Source organism: Delphinus delphis, chromosome 2 (genome assembly GCF_949987515.2).
Source record: "Delphinus delphis chromosome 2, mDelDel1.2, whole genome shotgun sequence".
Taxonomy (NCBI): domain Eukaryota; kingdom Metazoa; phylum Chordata; class Mammalia; order Artiodactyla; family Delphinidae; genus Delphinus; species Delphinus delphis.
Genome location: NC_082684.1, coordinates 48,014,848 through 48,038,432, shown reverse-complemented (window position 1 = coordinate 48,038,432; position 23,585 = coordinate 48,014,848). Strand labels below are relative to the sequence as shown.

Here is a 23,585-nt window from a genome sequence, read left to right as displayed (position 1 = left end):
CTACTGTTTAGTATCTGATATCAAGAACCAGCTTATTCAGTAAACAAGGAAAGTTACATAAAATACAGATTATAAAGATTTTAAAGGTACAATCACATTATATGGTCACATAGTACAATACAATGGTATTTTCAAATGGCATAAAAAGCTATTAAAAATTTGATCAAAATAGAAATTTATACAACCCACAAGAATATACTGTTGATTTTAATATAGCTAAAACTGCTTATAGCTGCATAAGCAGTAACTGTAACAGTCCATAAAATAGTGTTTCTTCTGTAATAACTAACACCTAAGCATTTAAAAATTTTCCTGAGATCTATTTTTCTCTTCTTTTTGTCATATTGCAAATTTGGAGATCACTAAATGGATTTTACCATGACTTGAGATTAATTTTTCCTCTGAAGAAATATTCTCCCACTACTTGTAAGAGAATGTGCAGACTGTCAAGATCTATCTTTACTGTGTTGGAAGCACTAGACACTAGAACAATATTAATGTTAAAAATTTCCCTGAAAGTTTCTGGAAAATTGATGTCTGTATTTTCTAAAGCACTAAATATTTCTCTGTATCCCCCAAACACTTCATGAAAACCTAATTCCACAGAAAGGTATAAACATCAGTTCAAACTAAATCAGTAGGTAAAAGATTCACCCTACCAAAATTGTTGATGTTTTACCCCCTTCCAAAGTAATCTCCAGGTCTGAAAGGGCAGCATCAACTTCATCCACTTCTTTGTCACTGTTGTTCAAATGATTCTCTGATGTCATGATCGACAGCTTATTGATATGATACTGAAACCAGAAGTGATATTTTATTTAAATGATTGTTCTAACTATAAATTTTAAAATGAGATATTATCTGTATCTATACTGAATGTCTTTCATCACCTAATCTGAAAAGCTAAACGTCTCTAAGAATTAGAAGGATAGGAAAATAATGGGCATGGCACCTGAAATCAGTGTCCTAAACCTGCTAATAAATGTTTACTCAAAAAAGTAGGGTCCCTGGACAAATACAAATGAATTCAGTTTGGGTGTCCCTAGGATTTAGAGGGTTAACACCTCTCCCACTGAACTCTACATGAGCAGAGACTTTTTTTAAAAAAGAATAAATTTATTAAAAAAAAAAATTTATTTATTTTTGGCCGCACTGGGTCTTCGTTGCTGTGCACGGGCTTTCTCTAGTTGTGGCAAGCGGGGGCTACTCTTCGTTGTGGTGCACAGGCTGCTCATTGCAGTGGCTTTTCTTGTTGCAGAGCACGGGCTCTAGGCACGCGGGCTTAAGTAGTCGTGGCTCGCGGGCTCTAGAGCGCAGGCTCAGTAGTTGTGGCGCACAGGCTTCGTTGCTCTGTGGCATGTGGGATCTTCCCGGACTAGGGCTCAAACCTGTGTCCCCTGCACCGGCAGGTGGATTCATAACCACTGCGCCACCAGGGAAGTCCACGAGCAGAGACTTTTAAGTGTCTTTTTTCCCCCACTGCAGTATTCCACGTCTAAAACGCAGGCTAGAACCAACAAGTATTGGATGAATGAACAGAATATGCATAAAGTCTTCTGTAGAAATGGATTAACATTGGTTACCTTATATTACTACTATTATCCAGCAGAGGAAATTTAGTTATCACTATTATGTTGAAAACTAAAGTTCCACTTTCCCCCATCCTCAATTCAATGCTGAAAACCTGATCAGAGAGAGATGACATTTACCTTCTCATTCATACATTAGAATAAGGTAGACTATGTTTATATGGGAATACATATACCACCGACACACGTGAATACTCCCATATATATATATATATTTGTGTATATATAATGAGTAGTGATAACTCCTCCTATATGTAGATAGAAAGATCTTTGGGTATAGAAGTAGTCATGATTTTAAATACACTTAGGTAAGTGGTTTAGAACAAATATTAATGATTAGATTTTGATGCTAAACTTTAGGAGAGGTTTTATACAAAGTTAAGCAGAACTTTTAAATCACTTAATCAGTTACCTTTCAAAGCACTAAGTAGCAATCCATATTTCTGAAGGACTCATTCACTGAATACAATCTATTCATGGGAACATTTAGTGAACTAATCCTGAGGCCAAATATCAACATTCCTCTGTATTTTAAGATGTAGTGAATTAGTAATGACTACTCTCTGGCTATATCTTCAGTTGTGCTGAAATGAGATCCTTACAGTGGCAGAAATTTTCATATTCACAAATCATGAAGAAAAAGGCAGGGTGAGGCCCCCAGGCAGTGGCCGCAAATATCAGAGCATATTAAGAAGCATATGGAGAGCTGGTTAAAAATATAGATGCTCAGGTTTGTTCACCCCCAGAGATTCTGATTCAGCAAATATGGGGTCCAGCCTGGAATCTGCATTTTTTACTAAGTACCTTAGATGATTCTGATGCAAAAGGTCCTTCTGAGTTATACTGGAGAAATCCTGGATGTGAATGGGACTGGTCGTAAAATCCAGTTTTGATTTCAAAGGGGCATGGAGTATCTGTTAAATGTTACAATACATGATTGGACCTAGATACTTGAAAAACAGTGTTACTAACTTACCTAATTTAATTTTTTTTATCCACAGCTTCTTACTTTGCATTATTTTGTTTCTTTTTACTATTGTAGACTTATTTTACACAAGGAACCAGAAGCTCTAAGGAGAGAATAGTTCAGATTGTAACCTATGTCTAAAATAAAAAACCCTAGGCATCTCCTTGCCATACTTTCAGAGTTTCCCCCTTCTTGTACTGGATGGTTTCCAAGAGGCTTTGGGTCAGTCTCTTGGAAGGCTTCCAACAACTCAGGGGATTTGTAGTCCAAAACTGTCTCAATGAATCTATATTCTAAAATGGTCCAGGAAAGCTATGCTTTGGGGCATTCAGTCTCCATGAATTAAAATCCATGGTTCTGAGGTGTTTTTCACTGAATCGAAATGGAATATCTAATGTTTATTGGGTTGGGGTGGGAGTTGGGCAAAGCTGAAGAATAATCCCATTTCTATGACAGTATGACTGTGTGTATACTCATTCAACAAATAGTTTTGAACACCTATGTGCTGGGATATATCTGTTGGCTTTTTAAAAAAATGCATTATTTTTATAATAAAAAGATAAGAAATACTATATAAGAAAACCTGTGGTTTTCCCCACATACATTTTACATGTATTATTATTCTGTCATTAGCAAAACTTTCACTAGAAAATTATGAGCCCATACTCTAAGTGAGAAAGATGTAGAGAGAACACTATATAAAACCAAGTGAGATAACTCTGAACAAAATTGCTCCAGAATTTAATTAAAGGAATTCTTCAGGTAGTCTGAATCACCCACAAACACAATATGAGAGTCTTAACTGATTAAGCATGTCTCTAGAAAATAACTAAACTAATTCATCTGTCATTACCAATTTTCCCTGTCCGGGCTTCATTTTGATTCCCTTCTTTCAGTGTGTAAAACTAAGGAGAAATGAGCTGCTCTTCCTCTCTAAAGGACAACTTTTTTGAGTCTTAACTGAGAAACTCTTCTGGGTACATAAAAACATTTGGAAGATTGAGGGCATTTTTATTTGTGTTCTAAGGAAAAAATTAAATCATTGTGATAGTGAAAGATATTCATAACTGAATGTCAACCTTGCTTCCAGTACTTAAATAGAATTCCACCATAATCTGAGAACACTCGCCAAAGCCTCACGCAGATATCTGAAACTATTAATCTAGAAAAATTCATCTAGTGGTCAATCAGACCTCAGTGTCTCCAAGAATGATTTGTGGATGCCACCTTAATATTACTTTACCAGTGGGAACAGCAGTAATGAAGTGGGCAATTAATTTTTTAATAAGCCCTACTGTAATTCTGAAACAGGTGGTAAGCAAGAACCACATTTGGAAAAATACTAGTTTAACATTAGCTACCTACTTCTTAAGGATTACCATTCTAAAAACTTATCTATGTTTAGTTTCACTAGTCTCTTAAAATTTTATCATCTTAAAAGGTATTAATTTCTGCCATAGCCCATTTTACAAGTATAATCCCCAGTTATTTATCAAGTTATGCAAAGCTTCATTTCAGAAATCTGATTCTTAATATAAATTTTATTTCCAGGGGAAAATTGGACAGTTTTAAGCTTATATACATCTAGGGGTGGAAGGATATTTTTCTCCTACAGGATACAGAAAAGTAACTATTAAGTATACCACTAATCTCTTACATAAGACAAAAATTAAATTAAATTCACACATATTTTGCCTTCTAAGTGTCTGTTCACTTTCTACATAGCAAAAAGTAAAACACTACCTATCAGAATGCTACTGGAATTACTATGCCTCTTTACCATTTAAATAATCCCCTACCCTTTCCCCCGAAAAGTCCCATTTACCAATACTCGCCACTACCTGCAAGGCTGCAAACATCATCATTTCTTCTTCGGTGCATTCAATTTCTTCCAAGAGAATAGCCCATTTGGCCTGCTCATAAAGCTGATTAATTCTGATTGCATCATACTGCAGCAAAAGAGATACAATTCTTTTGTAATATATTACCTTTTACATTAACAATAAGGGAAAAAACTACCTATAGGGTTACGTATCCCTAAATATATCCACATCTAATTTTTCATTAAAAATGGCATTAAAATGTGCCATAAGATTTTTACATATTCAGTATGAGAAGCAGATTCTGTATGTTATTTTCCAGGGAATAAAACATTAGGTATTACAGACCTTAATAAAAGGAATTTAACTTGAAGACATTAAAGTAAGGTAGAACTGACTGTTTTTCAGTATTGTTGTTGCAATTTACCACACTAACATGTCATAATCAGACAGTAAGTTAATTATTTCGCGGAACATCTTGCTCACTGTGGAAAAGCATACCCAGACAAAGTGGCAGGTCCTTGGAAACAGTAATTATTTTAAGAATCCAAAATAGAGGGCATACACAAACACACATAAGCACACACACACATTTGTAGAAAAGATTTACTTAAATGTTACTGAATTATCCATTTAGTTACGTTAATAAAAATCAACAGTAATACTGTAACAATACTATCTTAGAATGGTAACAAAATACATAGCCCCCTCCCACCCCATGCAAATATAACTATGTTCCCAGAACAGCTTTGGCTTTACCACAATTAGGTACGATATAGCCTAAAAAGGGATTAAAATGATTTTTTGTAATTCTACTATATACATTTTACTGTTGTATGAAGAATTAGTTAAGCACATAATTTAAAATGATAAATACATACATTAAAATCTAGGCTATAATCTAGACATGAAAAGGATGAGAAGCAGACAAGAGAGGTCCCCTCACCCGCAAGGATGACATGAAAGCAAAACACTCAAATCTCTGTGCCATGTGTTTTCTGGGGGAAAACATTCCAGATCTCTACAGCAAATTTAAATCTTATCAGAAAGGCAAAGTACTTCAGTAGCACAGATGATGCCAACCATCTGATAGTAAAAACATATTACAATGTTTGGCTATTAAATTGAGAGAAATATAGACTTAAAAAGAATTTTTTTTTGAAGCAACATCTTCTGGGATATATAATTATGTACAGTTGAAGAGAGATGTTAAAACACATTAACTTTACCAATTCCGTAGTACCTAACTAGTTCCTTTAAAATACAAATCAACCAAAAGCTCAATTCTTTAACAAAAAGAAAAGGGTTTAGTTATGCTTCCAACTTACTAAAACAACAGACTACTTTAAAATACAGGTGTCTTTGTCCAAAGCTTTGAGTTTTTAATATTATTCAGGACTTGCTATATATATCCAAACAATTCCTTACCCCACCAACTTCCAAAAAGCAAACAAAAAGGAAGAAAAGATATCCCTCTAAACCCTCGGTACCTTTGGATTCAAATCAAAAAAGCTGTAATACTTGAATCGGAGCAGCAAGGCCTCATTTTCCTTCACATCCTGTTCCATGAGAGATCTTGAGGAATCAAGCCACCTGGACAAATTAACAATAGTGGAACAGAGCAAGACAAAATTAATTCTACCTCTATGTGGATAAAGAAATTCTTAAATTGTATCTATACTTTAAAACTTACTCTTGGTTGGGTGGGATAAATTAGGAGGCTGGGATCAACATATACACACTACTATTTATAAAATAGATAACCAGCAAGGACCTACTATATAGCACAGGGAACTATATTCAATATTTTGTAATAACCTATAAGGGAAGAGAAACTGAAGAAGACTATATATACATATATACGTACACACACACATATTTATACACACACACATGCTGTATGTATATATAGCTGAACCACTGTATATGTGTGTGTGTGTATATATATATACACACACACATATATATAAGTGAACCGCTGTGCCGTACAATTGAAACTAACACAATAGTGTAAATTATAACTTCAGTAAAACAAAACAAAAACAACTTGTAAAGTAATTGGTAAACAGCAAAAAAAACAAAACAAACTTACCCTTGGTTGATTTTTGCTTTGTCAAGAAGGGCTTGAGGCTTGAACATTTTGGCCAAGATTTCCGGTGATGTTATTGGCTGACTGACAGCAAGTATACCAGGGTTGCCTTCTGACAAAGCACTGTCACCGAACCAAGCAGAAGTTGGTGACAAGGGGCTTCCATCATGAGCATCGTAAGTGGGGGTCATTGTTTTACTATAAAGTCCTGGGCTTGAATATATACTTCCTAATAAATAACATGAAAAACAGGTAGTAACTATGAAGTATAGTTATCTTAGTTTTCAGTAATACATGCTATAATGATATAAAGCATACTGAGAAACACAAGCTTCATTCTGGAAGGAAAAGCTTTAGTACATTATTTTACCTCTCTTAAAAACAAGTGAAATTAACTTTACTTGTATAACATTAAGAACATGTATAACAATAAGGTCAAAAAATATAACTAAGTTGGAAACTCTAGGGAAAAAATCAGTTCAAGAGAGTTAGAATATAAGTTAAGGATATTGCTGAAGCAGATAGACCAACACTTTTGTTTTTTAATTGTGCCAAGGCTCACCTTTCAGAGGGCCAATGTAAAGAACATCAGTGCCTATAGAAAAGGAAAGAAAGGAATTCAGAAGGTAAAGAAAGGCAATAATAGAAGACAGAAACAAAGAATGAAAATGAAAAGAAAATGGGAAGAAGAAAATACAGATTTTTTCCTAATTGTGAATCATAAACTGAAGTAAATATTCCAAGTGTATTTAAGAGTAAAGAACCTTAGAAGCTATAATCTAAGTAAAACAAGTTTTGTCCAATTCATAACAATGAGGTTGGGCTTCCCTGGTGGCACAGTGGTTAAGAGTCCACCTGCCAATGCAGGGGACACGGGTTTGAGTCCTGGTTTGGGAAGATCCCACATGCCGCAGAACAACTGGGCTCGTGTGCCACAGCTACTGAGCCTGCGCTCTGGAGCCCGCATGCTGCAACTACTGAAGCCCACGCACCTGGAGCCTGTGCTCCACAACAAGAGGCCACCGCAATGAGAAGCCCGTGCACCACAATGAGGAGTGGCCCCCGCTCACCGCAGCTAGAGAGCCCTTGCAGCAATGCAGCCCAATAAATAAATAAATAAATATAATTTTTTTAAAAAGTCATTAAAAAAAAAAGGTTGTGCTCTAGTCATGTGTTAGTGACAAACATGTATACATCTATCACCCTTTGAAATCACTGTACCCTGTTTTAAGATGGCTCAATGTAACTGAATAAATTCACATAAATTAAGGGAATAATTTTCTCAGTGAATAGCTAAACTGGCTCCAACAGATTTACAAATAAAGTATTCGAGCAAAGGGATATATAAATATTGCCCCAGAAAGAGGCTAACAAGGTGCATTTTACAATTAAACCCCTGAAGCTGTAGAGATACTGTCTTTTTAATCTGCTTTCTCAGTGTTAAAGGGCTAGGTATGTAGTAGAGGCAACATTAAAAAAAATTGTTGAATTAGTCCACTGATGATCTATCCTCTGTCATCTAGACTACAAAAGTTAAGGAGATTAAATTAAGACTTTAAAAAAATTCAGAGTGACATTAAGTAAAAGCACCCCTTCAAAGTTCTAACTCTGTTAATATATTTTATCCCGTAGTCATAATTTTAAAAAGAAAATGTGTAAATGGGTGTCACACTGTTAATGGATGATGTTAATGGAATGGCTGTTTCCCTTGACTAATTTAGGAATATGCTTAGGAATTTCTCTCCTTTCATCTCTAATGACATACCACCCCCAAACACACAATGATAGAAACAATTACCTATGAAAAAGTGCTGGTAATGCTAGAGATTTTTGAAGTTGTCAAGATAGAGTCTAGGAAGAGAACACAAAGTGGAAAAAAAAAAAAAAAATCTCTTACTAGCCTCTGAGTATCTGATTTGATACCCCTAAATGTATTCTCCCAATGGATGCTTAAAACAACTTGTAGAATGTGAACATTGTTAAATAAGCAACAAAGAAAGCTGTGAATGCTCCTTTTCAGCCTTCAAGGAAGAACACTGGGATATTTAGTTGTACCTTTAAAAGCATGAACCTTAAACTACAAGGGCATTTTCTGAAAGAGTTACTTATTAAAAGGGCTGAAAACATTACTCCAGCTCATCTGGGCAAAGAATAATTCTGCTATAGGGAGCATACATGTAAATACGGTGTGGAAAAATAACATTACCTTCTAGGCAGAATCTTCTCATTGTTTATTTCAAAGATCTAGCAAACAAATCTTTTACTAAACATGTCAGAATACTGACTGAAAATTCATTCCTGGTATGAACTATAATTACTATTCAGAATTGAGTAAAGTTAGAATTGATTTATAAACTTCTTTATGAAGTTTCTAAAACAGAAAATATATTCCCCTACATTACACATCATTTAATAGAATCAGCCACCCAATCAATTCCCTTCCCTCTTATTTACCTATACTTTGTGTAATCTACACGTCGTATCTGATCACTTCATTTTTCCCGTTTGTTCTTTTTTGTTAGGCAATCTACAGTAATAACTCATTTAATGTTCCCAACAAACCTATTATTGTCATTTCAGAGGAGCAAACTGAGGCAAGGAGAAGTTAATATACATGTCCAATGTCAAGAGCTATTAAGGTGCAGAGCCAAACTGTAAATCAGCAGTCTGACTGCAGCTAAATACACTGCCTCCCAGGTACCGTAACTTATTTAAGCCATTCCCAGTTGGTGTGCATTTATTCATTTTAGAGTTTTATTATTGATGTCACCACTGCTATTGCAAACAGTGCCTTCCAATAAACAGTTCTGTACCTATTCCCCAGTTCTAGCGGCATTGCTGGGTCAGAGGGTATGTGTGTTTAAGTCCCAGTTCAGTGATAATCCCAACCAGCCTGTATTCGTGATTGCCCAATTTAAGCCGTATTTGAAGCAGAAAACTAATACAGGGTAAGATGAACTAGCAATAAAATATGAGTTTGCTGAACAACATGCAATGATAACTTAAAAACTATAAGGATGAGAAACAAAGACTTCAATAAGCACTACAGTCTTGGGACGCCTACTATAAATATTAAAAACCCAATGTAACCTAATAGCTCCTGAGAGTATCCCTATATTTTAATAGAGTAGAATCTGCGTCATAACTTAGTGATTATATACACATATATCCTTTTCTAAAAAATACTAAAGTATTTAATACACTTAAGAAATTTTTCCATCAAGGTATCTAGCTCATACCATACTTAGAAAACACATTACAGGTGAATTAAAAATATGAATATTGATATTACAGATAAAATACATAAATATGAAATAATTATAAAGGTATTAAAAGGAAATATAGAAAATTTTCTGTAATATTTGTGAAGATTTTATTAACAGTGAAAACAGAGAACTACAAAATAAATGCCAGATTTGACTACATAAAAATGTAAGACTTTAGTATAGTAAAAAAGAGCACAGACAAACTTAAATACAGAATGCCAGTATAGGGAAAATACTTATCACATCAAAAGATTAGTATCACTAAAACAAAAACACACATAAAAGAAAATGGACAAAGTCCATAACTGAAAATTAAGAAACAGGAATGGCTAATAAATATATGAAATATTATTCAACTATTGTTCACACTCAGTGTTTACCAGGGAAATAAAAAAGTAATTCTGAGATACCTGTCACACTGGCAAACATTTTGTAAAGATTTACAACATTCAGTATTGGGCAGAATGTCGGAAAAGGGGCACTTTCATATACTGTTGATGGGAGTGCAAAGCCGTCGCCTTCATAACTCTTTCTCGGAGTACAGTCAACCCTTGAAGAATGTGCAACCACATTTGAACTGTGTGCGTCCACTTACATGTGGATTTTTTTCAATCCTAAATACTACAGTACTACACGATCTGTGGTTGGTTGAGTCTGTGGATGTGGAACTTCGGGTATGGAGGGGTAACTACAGGTTATACACATATTTTCGATTTCGAAGAAGGTTGACCTCCCAACCCCACATTGTTCAAGGGTCAACTGTACGTCTGAATCTTGGAGAAACTTTCTGGAGTATATTTGACAGAAAAATTAGATACTAGTTAGCTAGAGAAACAGTTAAATGTAGTTCTTCTACATGGAAAAATTTGACACTATATACAAAGAAGTAGGGAGACCTCTACTCTGACACACAAAAAGATCACCAAAACATACTGGTCAATGAAAAAACTCATACTGAAGAACAAATATATAATATATATGTCTCTCATTAATGTTATAAAAACAAAACTAGACATGCAAGTAGATATAAAACATATAGAAAAGGTACTGGCAACTTGTACTCCAACTGTTTACAATATAGTTATACACAGTGATTAAGAAATGGCTACTTTTTGATAGGGAGTACCAAGGGAATAAACTGAAGTCAAATTTTCAGCTTTGGTTTAGTACATGTCCTATACTATGGTACTTTCATTTTTTATAATGAGGCTGTACTAATGTATAACTTTTGTAATTAAAAAATGATATAGGGGCTTCCCTGGTGGTGCAGGGGTTGAGGGTCCACCTGCCAATGCGGGGGACATGGGTTCGGCCCCTGGTCCGGGAAGATCCCACATGCCATGGAGCGGCTGGGCCCGTGTGCCACAACAACTGAGCCTGCACTCTGGAGCCCGTGAGCCGCAACTGCTGAGCCCGTGAGCCACAGCTACTGAGCCCGCATGCCACAACTACTGAAGCCCACGTGCCTAGAGCACGTGCTGCACAACGAGAGAAGCCACCGCGGTGAGAAGCTGGTGCACCACAACGAGGAGTAGCCCCCGTTTGCCGCAACTAGAGAGAGCCCCCGCGCGCAACAACAAAGACCCAACACAGCCAAAAATAATAAATAAATAATACAATAAATAAATTTATTTAAAAAAATGATATAAAGTCCATTAGTATGTATCACTGAGTAAAAAAAACACAAATTATAAATGCATGTATAACACAGTCCCACTTTCATCATTAAAAACAAAAACATAATTCTGTAATATTTGAATTTTTACTATGAGCACGCATTACTTTTATAATTTTTTTTTTGGCCACGTCGCACAGCTTGCAAGATCTCAATTCTCCAACCAGGGATTGAACCCAAGCCACAGCAGTTAAAGCCCAGAATCCTAACCACTAGGCCACCAGGGAACTCCCATTGCTTTTACAATTAAAGAATTGTTTTTAAAAAAATTTTTTTATGTTTAAAATGGCAAATTCCAGTTAGGAAAAATGGCATCCTGCATGGTGATTTTCTTGACAGTGCCAAGCAAGTTAAGTACTGAGTACTGATTACTTTCTCTATTACTTTAGGACCCAGACTTTTCCTTTGTCTAGCTGCTTTTAAGATTTCTTAGGAAAGTTTCTAATGAAGTAACTTCCTATTTCTATTTACATAATAAATCCTGAAATTGGTAGTCTGTAAGTCAGTACTATACAGTAAAGTTAATTCTTACTTGGAAAAATTGTTTCCCCCAGACATGGGATCAGGCTACTTAAATGGTTCCCTCCTCACAGTTATTTGGAGATTAGATATTTACCTAGTTATAGCTATGAAGTGGCAAAGGACTCAAGAGTGTATCACTTGAGTACAGTCTGTAAGCGAGGTATTTAAAAACTGAGAATTTTATCATAATTCTGTATAAGAGTTTGACTAAAGTCTGAGAATCATTAATTCACTCATGATGCTTTACCTCTTGAAACATTACTTTTAAAAAAAGCTTTGTTGAGGTATAATTTACACACCAATATTTTATCAAATGTTTGTACTAGAATTCATAAAATATTTACTTTAAATGTTATAATTGGAGAGACGATGTTACATAATGGTTAGAAACATGAGTGCTAGGGCCAGAGCAACCTGGATTTGAATCCTAGCTATGTCCCTAATTAGCTTTGTGACCTTGGGCAAATTACTTAACCCTTGTAATGTTCTTTCCTTGTAAGTAAAATGGGGATAATGCCACCAGAATCATAGGTGTTCTGTGAGGATAAAATGAAAGATAATGTATGTAATAAATAATAGTCATCACTTATTGAATATATACACACATATATATAATTGTTAACCATGCTCACACTGAGATGGCTCACAATTCAAGAAGCACATGGGCACTAAGGGAAACTGAGCCTGTTTCCTCCTCAATAAAATGAAAATTACACCTACTCCTTACCACACCCTGCAGTACAGGAACATCTGTGAAGCACTGAGCACAGTATCTGACACCCCGAAGATATCATAAACTGAGACATATGGACCTGTTGCTAGTTATTATGGGCACAACATGCAAGTGATCATATTTCTCAGTATTTGCTCCAATACTTGACTAACATGACTGATAAATCATAAAGTCATGCAAACTAGATATTTAATATTTGTTTTAAAAATTAATCACATGTTGGGGCTTCCCTGGTGGCACAGTGGTTAAGAATCCACCTGCCAATGCAGGGGACATGGGTTCAAGCCCTGGTCCGGGAAGATCCCACATGTCGCAGAGCAACTAAGCCCGTGGGCCACAACTACTTAGCCTGTGCTCTAGAGCCCGAGAGCCACAACTACTGAGCCCGCGTGCCACAATTACTGAAGCCCGTGCGCCTAGAGCCCGTGCCCTGCAACAAAGGAAGCCACCGCAATGAGAAGCCTACGCACAGCAACGAAGAGTAGCCCGCACTTGCCACAACTAGAGAAAGCTCACACGCAGCAACAAAGACCCAACGCAGTCAAAAATAAAATAAAATAAATAAATAAATTTTAAAAAAAATTAATCACGTTACTTTTCATGTGTATATGGGACTTCTTCTCTACAGATAATCAGTCCTCTACATGTCACTATCTTTGTGTACTTTCTTAGGATTTCACATCAACTCAAATTTTTTTTTAATTTATTTAACTTTTTTTTTTTTTGGCTGCATTGGGTCTTCACTGCAGCACGCAGGCTTTCTCTAGTTGCAGCAAGTGGGGGCTACTCTTAGTTAACGTGCGCGGGCTTCTCATTGCAGTGGCTTCTCTTGTTGCGGAGCACGGGCTCTAGGCACGTGAGCTTCAGTAGTTGTGGCACACAGGCTCAGTAGTTGTGGCTTGCAGGCTCTAGAGCACAGGCTCAGTAGTTGTGGCGTACAAGCTTAGTTGCTCCGCGGCATGCGGGATCTTCCTGGACCAGGGCTTGAACCCGGGTCTCCTGCATTGGCAGGCGGATTCTTAACCACTGCGCTACCAGGGAAGCCCAAATGTTAATTAAACTGCTTGAGTGTAGAAATGTTTTTAATTAAACTGCTTGGGTGTAGACAAATAAAACCTATTTTTTTTTTTAATTCTTTCACTGAAAACACAGTCACTTCACAGACACAAGAGAGTACACATAGTGTATGATTCCATTCACATGAGGTTCAAGAACTGGTAACACTATTCTGTGATGAGAGAGGCAAACAGTGGCTATTTGGGAAAAGGCATGCGAGAGGCCTTTTGGGGTGTCGGTATCATGCTATACGCTACATCAAGTTCTGGGTGGTTACAAGGTATATACATCTTCAAATATTCATCTGTAATTTAAAATCTGTTCATTTTACTGTATGTAACACCTCAATTTAAAACAAGAAAGAAAAGAAACCCATAGTTACTTACTCTTAAAAGATTTGGAGCTTTCCCTTGTCTTAATTCATTATCTTTTGTCTTCAAATTGTACTTTCTTAAAGCACTATATAAAAGCTCTCACTTGCAATTCTAAGACCAATCCTGACTGATTTCAACCCCTCCAAAATCATCCCATAAATATACTTTTCTATGTAGTTCTTTGTTTTAAGAATTAAATGAGTTTCCATTTAAACTAAAAAATAACTTAAAGCAGGGATTGTGTCTACTGTCAGATACCTTCATCTATATAGTCAAGTCTAAATCAGATTTTTTACCTTATTCTAATGACAGACACATTCTCTTATTCTCTTTCACCTCCTAATCTGTAGGCTTCTACCACTACTCTTTCCCCTCATTCCCTCCTCCACATTTTACTGGAATTAAATCTGATATTCTTTCTAAAATAACGATTTGTTCATTTTGTAACATATTCAGAAACCAATGACTCTACAATGCACTAGCCTATATACTCCTCAGCCTGACATTAAATACCCTCCAGTGTGATCCAGAAGTTCCTTGGAGGTCTCTCTCGCATGAATTGGCTCAAATGGTTTATTTACGCGTCTTGTACTTTTCTTTTGCCAGGATGTTCTTTGTTAATATCATTCTTTCTACCAGGATTGCCTTTTCTTCCCATCAAAATCCTAGCCACTGGAATCCTAGCTAATTCACAAACTTACCTCCCCAATCCCAAAACTGAATATACCCTATTTGGAATTGCTTTGTCTTCTGAATTCTTATAACATTATTTTCTGCAACACTCATTTAACATTGATGTATTACCTCCTTAAATACAGTACCTGTAACTGTGCTTTTCAACGAGCCTATAAACTACTTAAGAGTAAGAATTGTCTTATTTCTTGGTATCTCCCAAATGTAATCAGTACATGAGTAGTGACATAAAAGTTACAAGGTATGTAACCTTAGACATTCCTAAACTTACTGTGCCATAATATCTTCATCCTTATATTTGAGTAATAACATAATCCACCTCAATGGGTTGTAGTGAGAATTAAATGAGTTTCCACGAGTAAAGTGTATGAAATAGGTCTGGGCATACATAACCTCTATGTTCACTGTGTACTTTCATTACCATCATCATCACCCCAGAACTTAAAAAACCAGGAATGAACTGAATAGTAAAATTAGTTTACTTATTTGCTGCTGGGATCTATCCTAAGAAATGGATTTGTAAATGTGTGGCCAATGGAAACATGGGAAACTAATTTCCTGGGACTAAAGAACCATGTAATCTAATTAATTAGTCATCTAGCTTCTCAAAAGTCACTGCCTACGTTCCTATTGCGTGCCATATGCTGAGTTGGGTCCTGGTAACAAAAAGGTAAGAAACAGTCTCTTCATGCAGGGGCTCACGATTATTAGGGGAGAACATGTAGTATAATACCAAACACAGAAAAGTCTGGTGACTTATGACAGAAGGATAACCTAATTCAGGTCGGGGAGGTAATAGAAGGAAATCTGAGAAAGCTTCTTAAAGGAGCAACACCTTAAAGGGAAAAGAGAGGCACTAAGAGACCAGCATATGCAAAGCATAGAGACAGTTTTAAGTAACCTGATAAAAACAATAATGTCTTAACTAAATACTGGTGGTTTTCACAAAATACCCAAAAAATGGAACTAAATGCTAAAAAAAAAAAACTGTCCAATTTCCACAAAGCAAAGAACTGAGGCCAGTTAAGGTACTGTCTCCTTTTGACTCTTCCTGAGCAGAGAACCAGCTTTTCTTTTTATTGACGCAACTGCTACCACCTGACATGACGATCTGCACATAACAGACTCTGGTGATGATTTCAATATCGAGGGAAAAGATGCTGAGGGAGAGTGTTCTTTAACTTGACCACTCTCCTGACCTACACAGTCCATTTATCCCGATATCAAAAACACAGAGGGAAACCTACTGTATAGCACAGTATATACTATACACAGTATATACTCAATATTTTTTAATAACCTATAAGGGAAAAGAATATGCATGTTCTTTTTCTGATTTACACAGACACACACGTGTATGTGCATATAAATGAATCACTGTGCTGTACACCTGAAACTAACACTATATTGTAAATCAACTATACTTCAATTAAACACATACACACACAGAGGCATACAGTCCATGGTTCTCACACTGAGCCCATGCTTAGTCAAAGCCTTACCAGATCCGGGAGTGATAAGAGGCCCCTCTAATTCAAGTGCCTCATCTTCAGACTGGTCATCTAGCTTTTTCTTTTTTTTCTTTGTTGGATCTCTGGGTTTTTTCAATAGAGAAAGCTCTTCAGGGTGTCTGATATCTGTTAAAATAAAAAAACATTATTTTACTAGCATAACAGAAAATTAAAACACATTACACTTCATAAATCTGTTAATCCATTCAAGAAAAGAATTTGTAATTTCCTTCTGTGTATGTGTGTGTTTGTGTTTTGCCAGATACTAATGCTATGCAAAAGATTGGAGTATGACACTTTTAAAGACAATATACCAAAGCACTCTTAATTCATAACTATCCAATAAATGTAGTTACCTCAAAGTGGAAAGATAATAATCTACTAGGGTACAGAAAGAAAATACTGGAACTCTTATTTACATATTTTTAAATACAAAACTGTAAGAAATTAAGGTTTATATTATATGGTAGCCCTCATTCATTCTGTATGCCATAAGTTAACACAAGATATGTGAAGTAAAGAAAATATTTTCCCATCATTACCAAATCTCAAAATTTTAGTCGACTCAAACTTTTCTACCTTGATATCAAATGGCTACAAATTTTTGTGTTTATTCTATTCATTTTCATGTGAAGAACCTGATAAGAAGCAAAATGGTTACAGGAAAGTAATAAAAAGAATTAAAATGACCCAAATAAGTATAACCATCACATTACATATTATATATTATATACCATGTTCATAAATTGCAAGAATGGTTAAGAAGTCAGTTCCCCCAAAACTTAGCTAAAGATTCAATGGAATTCTAATCAAAATTCCAGCTTACTCTTTTGAACAAGTTGATTGTAGAATCGTTCTCATTTCCTTATAAATTTTATGAGTCAAAGCAATTTAAAATAAAGCTGGAAGACTTATACCACCTGATTTTAAGACATCATAAAACTACAGCAATTAAAACAGTGCAATTACTGGCTAAATGATAAGACGTATAAATGAACGGAATAGAAGAGAGGACCCAGAAACAAACCCAGATACAGGCGGTCAATTATTTTGGACAAAGGCGTCACAGCAATTCAAGGGAAAAGGGAAATCTCTTCAATAAACAGTGCTAAACAAGAGATTCATGTATTTTTCTAAAAGAACGTTAGCCCTCACCTAACACAATGTGCAAAAATTAATTCTAAATGTATCATAGACCTAAAAGAAAATTTAAGTAGACAAAGATTTCTTAGATAGGACACCCACACCCCCCCATAAAAAAACTGCCCTTTACTACAAGAAAACACCACCACCACCCCCCCCCCCACCACCCTGCTCCTTGAAAGACTGTTAAGAAAACAAAAGGCTAGCTGTATATTGGGACAAAATATTCACAAAATATGCATATCTGACAAAGGAGTTGTATCCAAAATACATAAAGAACCCATACAACTCAATAATAAGCAGACCAATGGGCTAAAGATTTGGACAAGCACTTCACCAAAGAATACATAAGAATAAACAAGAAGCATATGCGAAGATGCTCAACATTACTGGTCAGGGAAGTGCAAATTAAAACCACAACACACATATACACCCATCAGAGTGGCCAACATTAATAAAACTGATAATACCCAGTGTTGGTGAGGATGTGGAAGAACTGGAACTCTCATAACCAGCTGTTGGGAATGTGAAATGAGAATTTTTGAAAACACTTAGGCAGTTCCTTAATAAAGTTAAACATATACAACTCAGACACTCCACTCCTAGTTGTTTACTTAAGACAATGAAAAGCATATTTGTAAGCTTTACTCACAAAAGCCAAAACTGGAAATAACCCAGCTGGATAAACAAAATGTAATCCTTTCATATCAGTGGAATACTACTCTTACAATGTAACACAACTCATCAGTAAAAAGAAACAAACTATTAATACATGCAATAACCTGAATGCATCTCAAAATCATTATCTAAGTGGAACCAGCCAATTAGAAAAGGGTATATACTGCATGATTCCATTCACAATATTCCAGAAAATGATAACAAATCTATAGTGACAGAGCAGAGCAATGACTGTTAGGCTAGAGTTTGAGAGCTAACGGAAATGTTCTATATCCTGATTGTGGTAGTTTCAGAGATGTAAGCATCTGTCAACTCATCCAACTGTACACTTTAAATGGGTGCAGTTTATCGTACATCAATTATACCAAAATAAAGTTAATTAAAAAATAAAGAGGGTAAGGAGAGGGAGAGCAAAGAAAAACAATAAAAGAAAAAAGCAGCAAAAAAAAGAAGCACTAGGTCGTATCTCACAGTGTTTGGTGGCACTACCCCATATGTCACAGACAACAAAATCCAAGTCGCTGCATAACTTGTAATGATGCAGACTGCTAAGTCACTGGATCAGAATTTGACAGGGGGTTAGTTTGTACCTTCAGGAACCCACACTACTCACTAGATTCAATCCAGCGTTACAAATTCAGGAAACTTTTTATCAGTAGGGGAACTCAAACTAGGGTGGACCACACCTGCTGCAGCGCTGATGAGGCACAATTTGAGGCAGAAGCACACGGCCAAACTACCTGGATCTCAGCTCCACTATTTATGAGCTGTATGACTTGGGCAAGCTACTTATTAGCCTGCCAGCATCCAAGTTTCCTCAGCTGTAAAATGAGACTAATACTACCGCAGGAGGTTTTTTGTGAAAATTCAATGATTAATGTGGGTAAAGTTTCTTGCACAGGGCCTGACAAGTACTTTGTAAGTATTAAGTATTAATGGTTTTTTCCTAATTTTAAAAAGTATACAATTATGGTATAAATTTGGAAATTATGAAAAAGTATAAGACATGTAAAATCTGTTCTTGAAAAATGGAATATGACTATGTGAATCAGTGATCATTTTAATAGATGTATAAAATTGTATTAATATAACATAATTTAACCATTCTTCTAATACTGTGCCCATTATAAATAATGGTTCTACAAACATCTATCTATATACATATTTTTCCACATTTTATTTCTTTAGAAGTTCATTGGAATAGAATTACTGGATCAAAGGTTATAATAATTTTAAGGCAAAGATGGAGGAAGATGGGCACTTGTGTTATTTTTTAAAGCTTTATTTTTAAAACAGTATGTTTATCTCCTTGTTTTAATTTACATTTCTTTGATTAATACTGATGTTGTACACTTCCTCATGGGTTTTTAGCCATTTATATTATTTCCTTCCTTCACTCATTTTTCTATTAGATTTCTTCAAATCAAAGTTAAATTGCATATAAAGATTAACATGGTAGCAATCACTGCAAACCACACTGAACTTTCTTTTTAATTTTATTTTATATATATCTTGTACCATGTTTAAAAAAGAAATTCAAATAAGTCTTTTAATAACTATATGGATTTTTTGTTTCTCTGTTGGTTATTTGATTTTTACTATTAGGAACACTCTGGTACACATTAGGTTTTTGTTTTGTTCTCTATATTTTTTTTTTATAAGTTGAGTCTTATTTTTTTAATATTAGTTTATTTATTTAGGCTGCACCGGGTCTTAGTTGTGGCACACGGGATCTTCGTTTCAGCATGAGGGATCTTTAGTTGCAGCATGCATGTGGGATCTAGTTCCCCGACCAGGGACCGAACCCGGGCCCCGTGCATTGGGACCACAGAGTCTTACTCACTGGACCACCAGGCAAGTCCCTTGTTCTGTATTTTACATGCAATTTTGGAGGGAATATTATTCTGAAACATGAAAATGGAATCAGCAGTAAAATTGTCCTCAACAAATACTTTAGCAGAGAATAGGTAAACGTAACTGCTCCTTGCTTATTAATAAATTAATAAATTTGGGCTAAGTACGTCTTAGGTACTAAACAGCAGAAATCACGATAAAAATTAATTCTTAAATTCTGTCACTTTCTTAAAAGCTTCCCTGGCATGTCTTTTCCAAGTTAAAAATAGGACAGCATATTCTTTAGCTAAAGTTACAAAATTATGGGACTTCCCTGGTGGTCCAGTGGCTAAGACTCCCCGCTCCCAATGCAGGGGGCCCAGGTTTGATCCCTGATCCGGGAACTAGATCCTGCATGCATGCCACAACTAAGAGTCTGCATGTCGCAACTAAAGATCCCTCATGCCGCAACTAAGACTAGCGCTGCATGCATGCCTGCATGAATAAATAAATAAATAAAGTTACAAAATTAAAAATCACAGATTTTCTTCAGTCTTGTAATATTCAAGTTGAGATAGGCTGGGACCTGGTACCCTTTACCAGAGTGCTTGCACCTGGACAAATGTCTGCTGAAGCAACAGAATACACAGAAACTATAAGGGACTAAAAATAGCTGCATGCATGTGCAGTTAGGGCAATTATGAACAATAAGATACAAAAAGGCCACAAACGAACTGCCATTCTGGAGGTGTTGGGAAGCAAAACTAGGGTACTGAGCATGATCCCTACACACAGCACCAAGGGGTGGGCAGACCATCTAAGCCACTGCTCCAGCACAGCCCACCAACCTGCCCCCACCCTCACCCCATTTAAGGGACCAGCCCGCCCTCCTCAGAGAGCCAGCAAGGGAAACTGTTGCTTGTTTCTGCTCTCTTGTGCTGCAGCACAAGTCCCAGTAAAGCCTTGCTGAATTCCTTGTCTGGCCTTTTATTGATTTCTATTGATTAAAGAGTCCGAGGGCACAAGTCGGTAACAAAGTTAACCCATTTACCCTCAAAAGTAACTTTTGGGGTTTGAATCAGTAGCGCTAATTTCTATCATTATGTAGATTCAGAAACTCAGAAGATATTTCAAGCATGTCTTTTGAGCCATATTTATCTAATTAGCAGAAGTGAATCATCATTTCCTAGACTACTTTTAAAAGAAACAAGATTTAACATGCTAAGAGACCTAATGATTTACGGGTTGTACTTTCAATTCTCAGTGTACCCTCAGCTCTGCTATCACTGCCATGTTGGGAGAAAATAAAGGCTTTAGAAAATTCCTAGCTTCTGAATAATCATTTGTCCCCTCTGCTTCGGTATTAAGTGTGGGCAGGGTGGTAATCTCTCTCTCCACCCATTCATTTCCCCAAAGTAAATCATAAACTGGTACAGGGTGAAAAATCTAAAAAGTATGTAGGGACATAAAACTAATCACGCCTGAGAGATACGACACGCTTCTATCACAATTTGCCATTAACAAGTTTAGCGGGCGAGGGGAAAGCAAGCATGTATAATTGGAAAAAGCCTCCTAAATGTTTCTGGTATGTCCTTTCTGCTTGAGAAACACTGCACTACATGATTCATCCTTTGAGATTTTTGTTCCTAGGTCATTTCCTGTCAGCTCACAAGCCAACTATTATTAGAAAAATCAGTATTGTTAACTAGCTTTTTGGTCAGTCATAGGCAGATGAAGCAGCTCCTAACTTGTATGTGCCCATGAGAATTGCCTGTGACGTAAAAATAATTATATTAAAAATATATGCTTATGCCACACCCCCAGATAATACTCTTAGTGACTCAGGGGTTCCAACAGCTTGTTTTATGAAAGTTCTAGTGATGGATGTTAACGAAACTTACTGTGGTGATCATGTCACAATATATACAAATACTGAATCATTATTTTGTACACCTGAAACTAATATAATGTTATATGTCAATTACATCTCTATTTTAAAGAAAGCGCTATCGGTAATTTTCATTCCAACTTTTCCTTCAGAACTAGTAGCTTAGGGAAAGGGGAGGAGGGAGAAGGACTACATCTTATTTCTCTAATTGAAGCAACGTAGCCATTGGCTACACACGAAGTCTGTGAATAAGTGGTTTTCACTTCATTACAACAATAACAGAAAAAGTGAAGTAAATCCATATAAAATACTATTTCATTGATACAGGAATTTAGGACTTATTATTTACTGTGTCTTATATCAAGGAGAAACTAAACTAGTGAATTTAGGAATCTGAATCACATGTGTAAGACTGGACTTGGGGAGGAGCATAAGTAATTAAACAAGGTTTATACTAAAATAAAACACACCTAGAGGACTATGAGTTATAAAAACTTTAAAATAGGCACACCAAAATACAGTGCTATCTTTCCTTTGTGCTAAATTATAGTTCAATAATAAAGATATACTAGCATTATGAGTCACTACACAAAGCAATGATCCAGGATCTATTTATAACAAAAGGATAAACTACATAACAATAAAATTTAACGTTCAAAATCAACATAATGTTATCAAGTAGAATACAAATCTAGTGGAAGACAGACTAAATAAATTATATAATTATGTAATTATATATAGTACATATATATATCTCCAAAACTATGGGGCTGAGGAAGTGGGAAACTAAGGAGCAGAGAAGTGTTCTCAGGTAAAATAATAATCATTTTAGTTTAAAAATAAAATTTTCTGGAGCGTTTCCAGTTAAACACGTATGTTGAGTTTGTGCATTTACTTTCACTCCTTTCCAAAAATCATACCAAAATGTAAAGAAATAAAACATGAACCTACAAGGACAAAAATAATAGGAGAAAAACATCAGATAAGCAACATCAGAAGAATGCTGAGACAAAAGCCAGATGGGAAAGAAGCAAATGACTTAGCAAAGTGCACAAATAGAAAATCAAGGTGTTTGCAGGAAGTGCCAATGGGAAACACACTGACTCACTTGTGCCAAACATCAAGCATGTTCATGTACTGAAAACAGAGAGACAAGAAAAATGAATCCTGCCCCACATCGGATTACACCTACCCCTTAGATACGCACCCTTTAGGATTCCTTACAGGAAAATCTGAAAAGCCCTAGGGAAGAGATCTTTTAGATACTGACATTTGAAAAAGTGTGCTCAATGTCTAAATACCACGCAAAAGGGTGACAAGCTAAACCCCGTTCAACTAGAGTTTCCTATTAGGTATATGTATGAATGGACAATTAGAATGGACAATCAATGACTGACAGACATTATAGAAAGGACTCTGTGGTAGGCAGAATTCTAGAGATATCTCCTTAAAATTCCTGTCCCTGGTTATACAATCATACGCTAATCTAGGGACTGCTGTGAAGAGACTTTGCAAATGGAATTTAGGTTACTGATCAACTGATTTTAGGGAGATTATCCTGAATTCTCTCAGTGGGTCCAGTGCAATCACAGGAAGCCTGCCTAACAGAAGAGAAAGGCGGAAGAGGGAAGCAGAGGAGAGGTCATATAGATTTGAGGAGTAAGAAGAGCTGGACTTGCTGCTGCTGGCTTTGACAAACGAAGAGACCACAAGTCAAAGAATTCAGAAGGCCTGTGGAAGCTAGCAGA

General features: G+C 36.0%; 1 protein-coding gene across 1 annotated transcript in view; it reads right to left on the bottom strand.

Annotated features, from left to right (window-relative positions):
• The window catches only part of FERMT2 (FERM domain containing kindlin 2), a 71,546-nt gene that overhangs the window by 14,345 nt on the left and 33,616 nt on the right, over nt 1-23,585 (bottom strand). The window contains exons 4-8 of the mRNA XM_060004551.1: nt 16,287-16,421; nt 6,469-6,694; nt 5,867-5,969; nt 4,398-4,505; nt 660-794 (exon numbers count right to left, since the gene is read on the bottom strand). Coding sequence (XP_059860534.1) covers nt 660-794; nt 4,398-4,505; nt 5,867-5,969; nt 6,469-6,694; nt 16,287-16,421 — 707 coding nt within the window. The remainder of the gene's footprint in view (nt 1-659; nt 795-4,397; nt 4,506-5,866; nt 5,970-6,468; nt 6,695-16,286; nt 16,422-23,585) is intronic.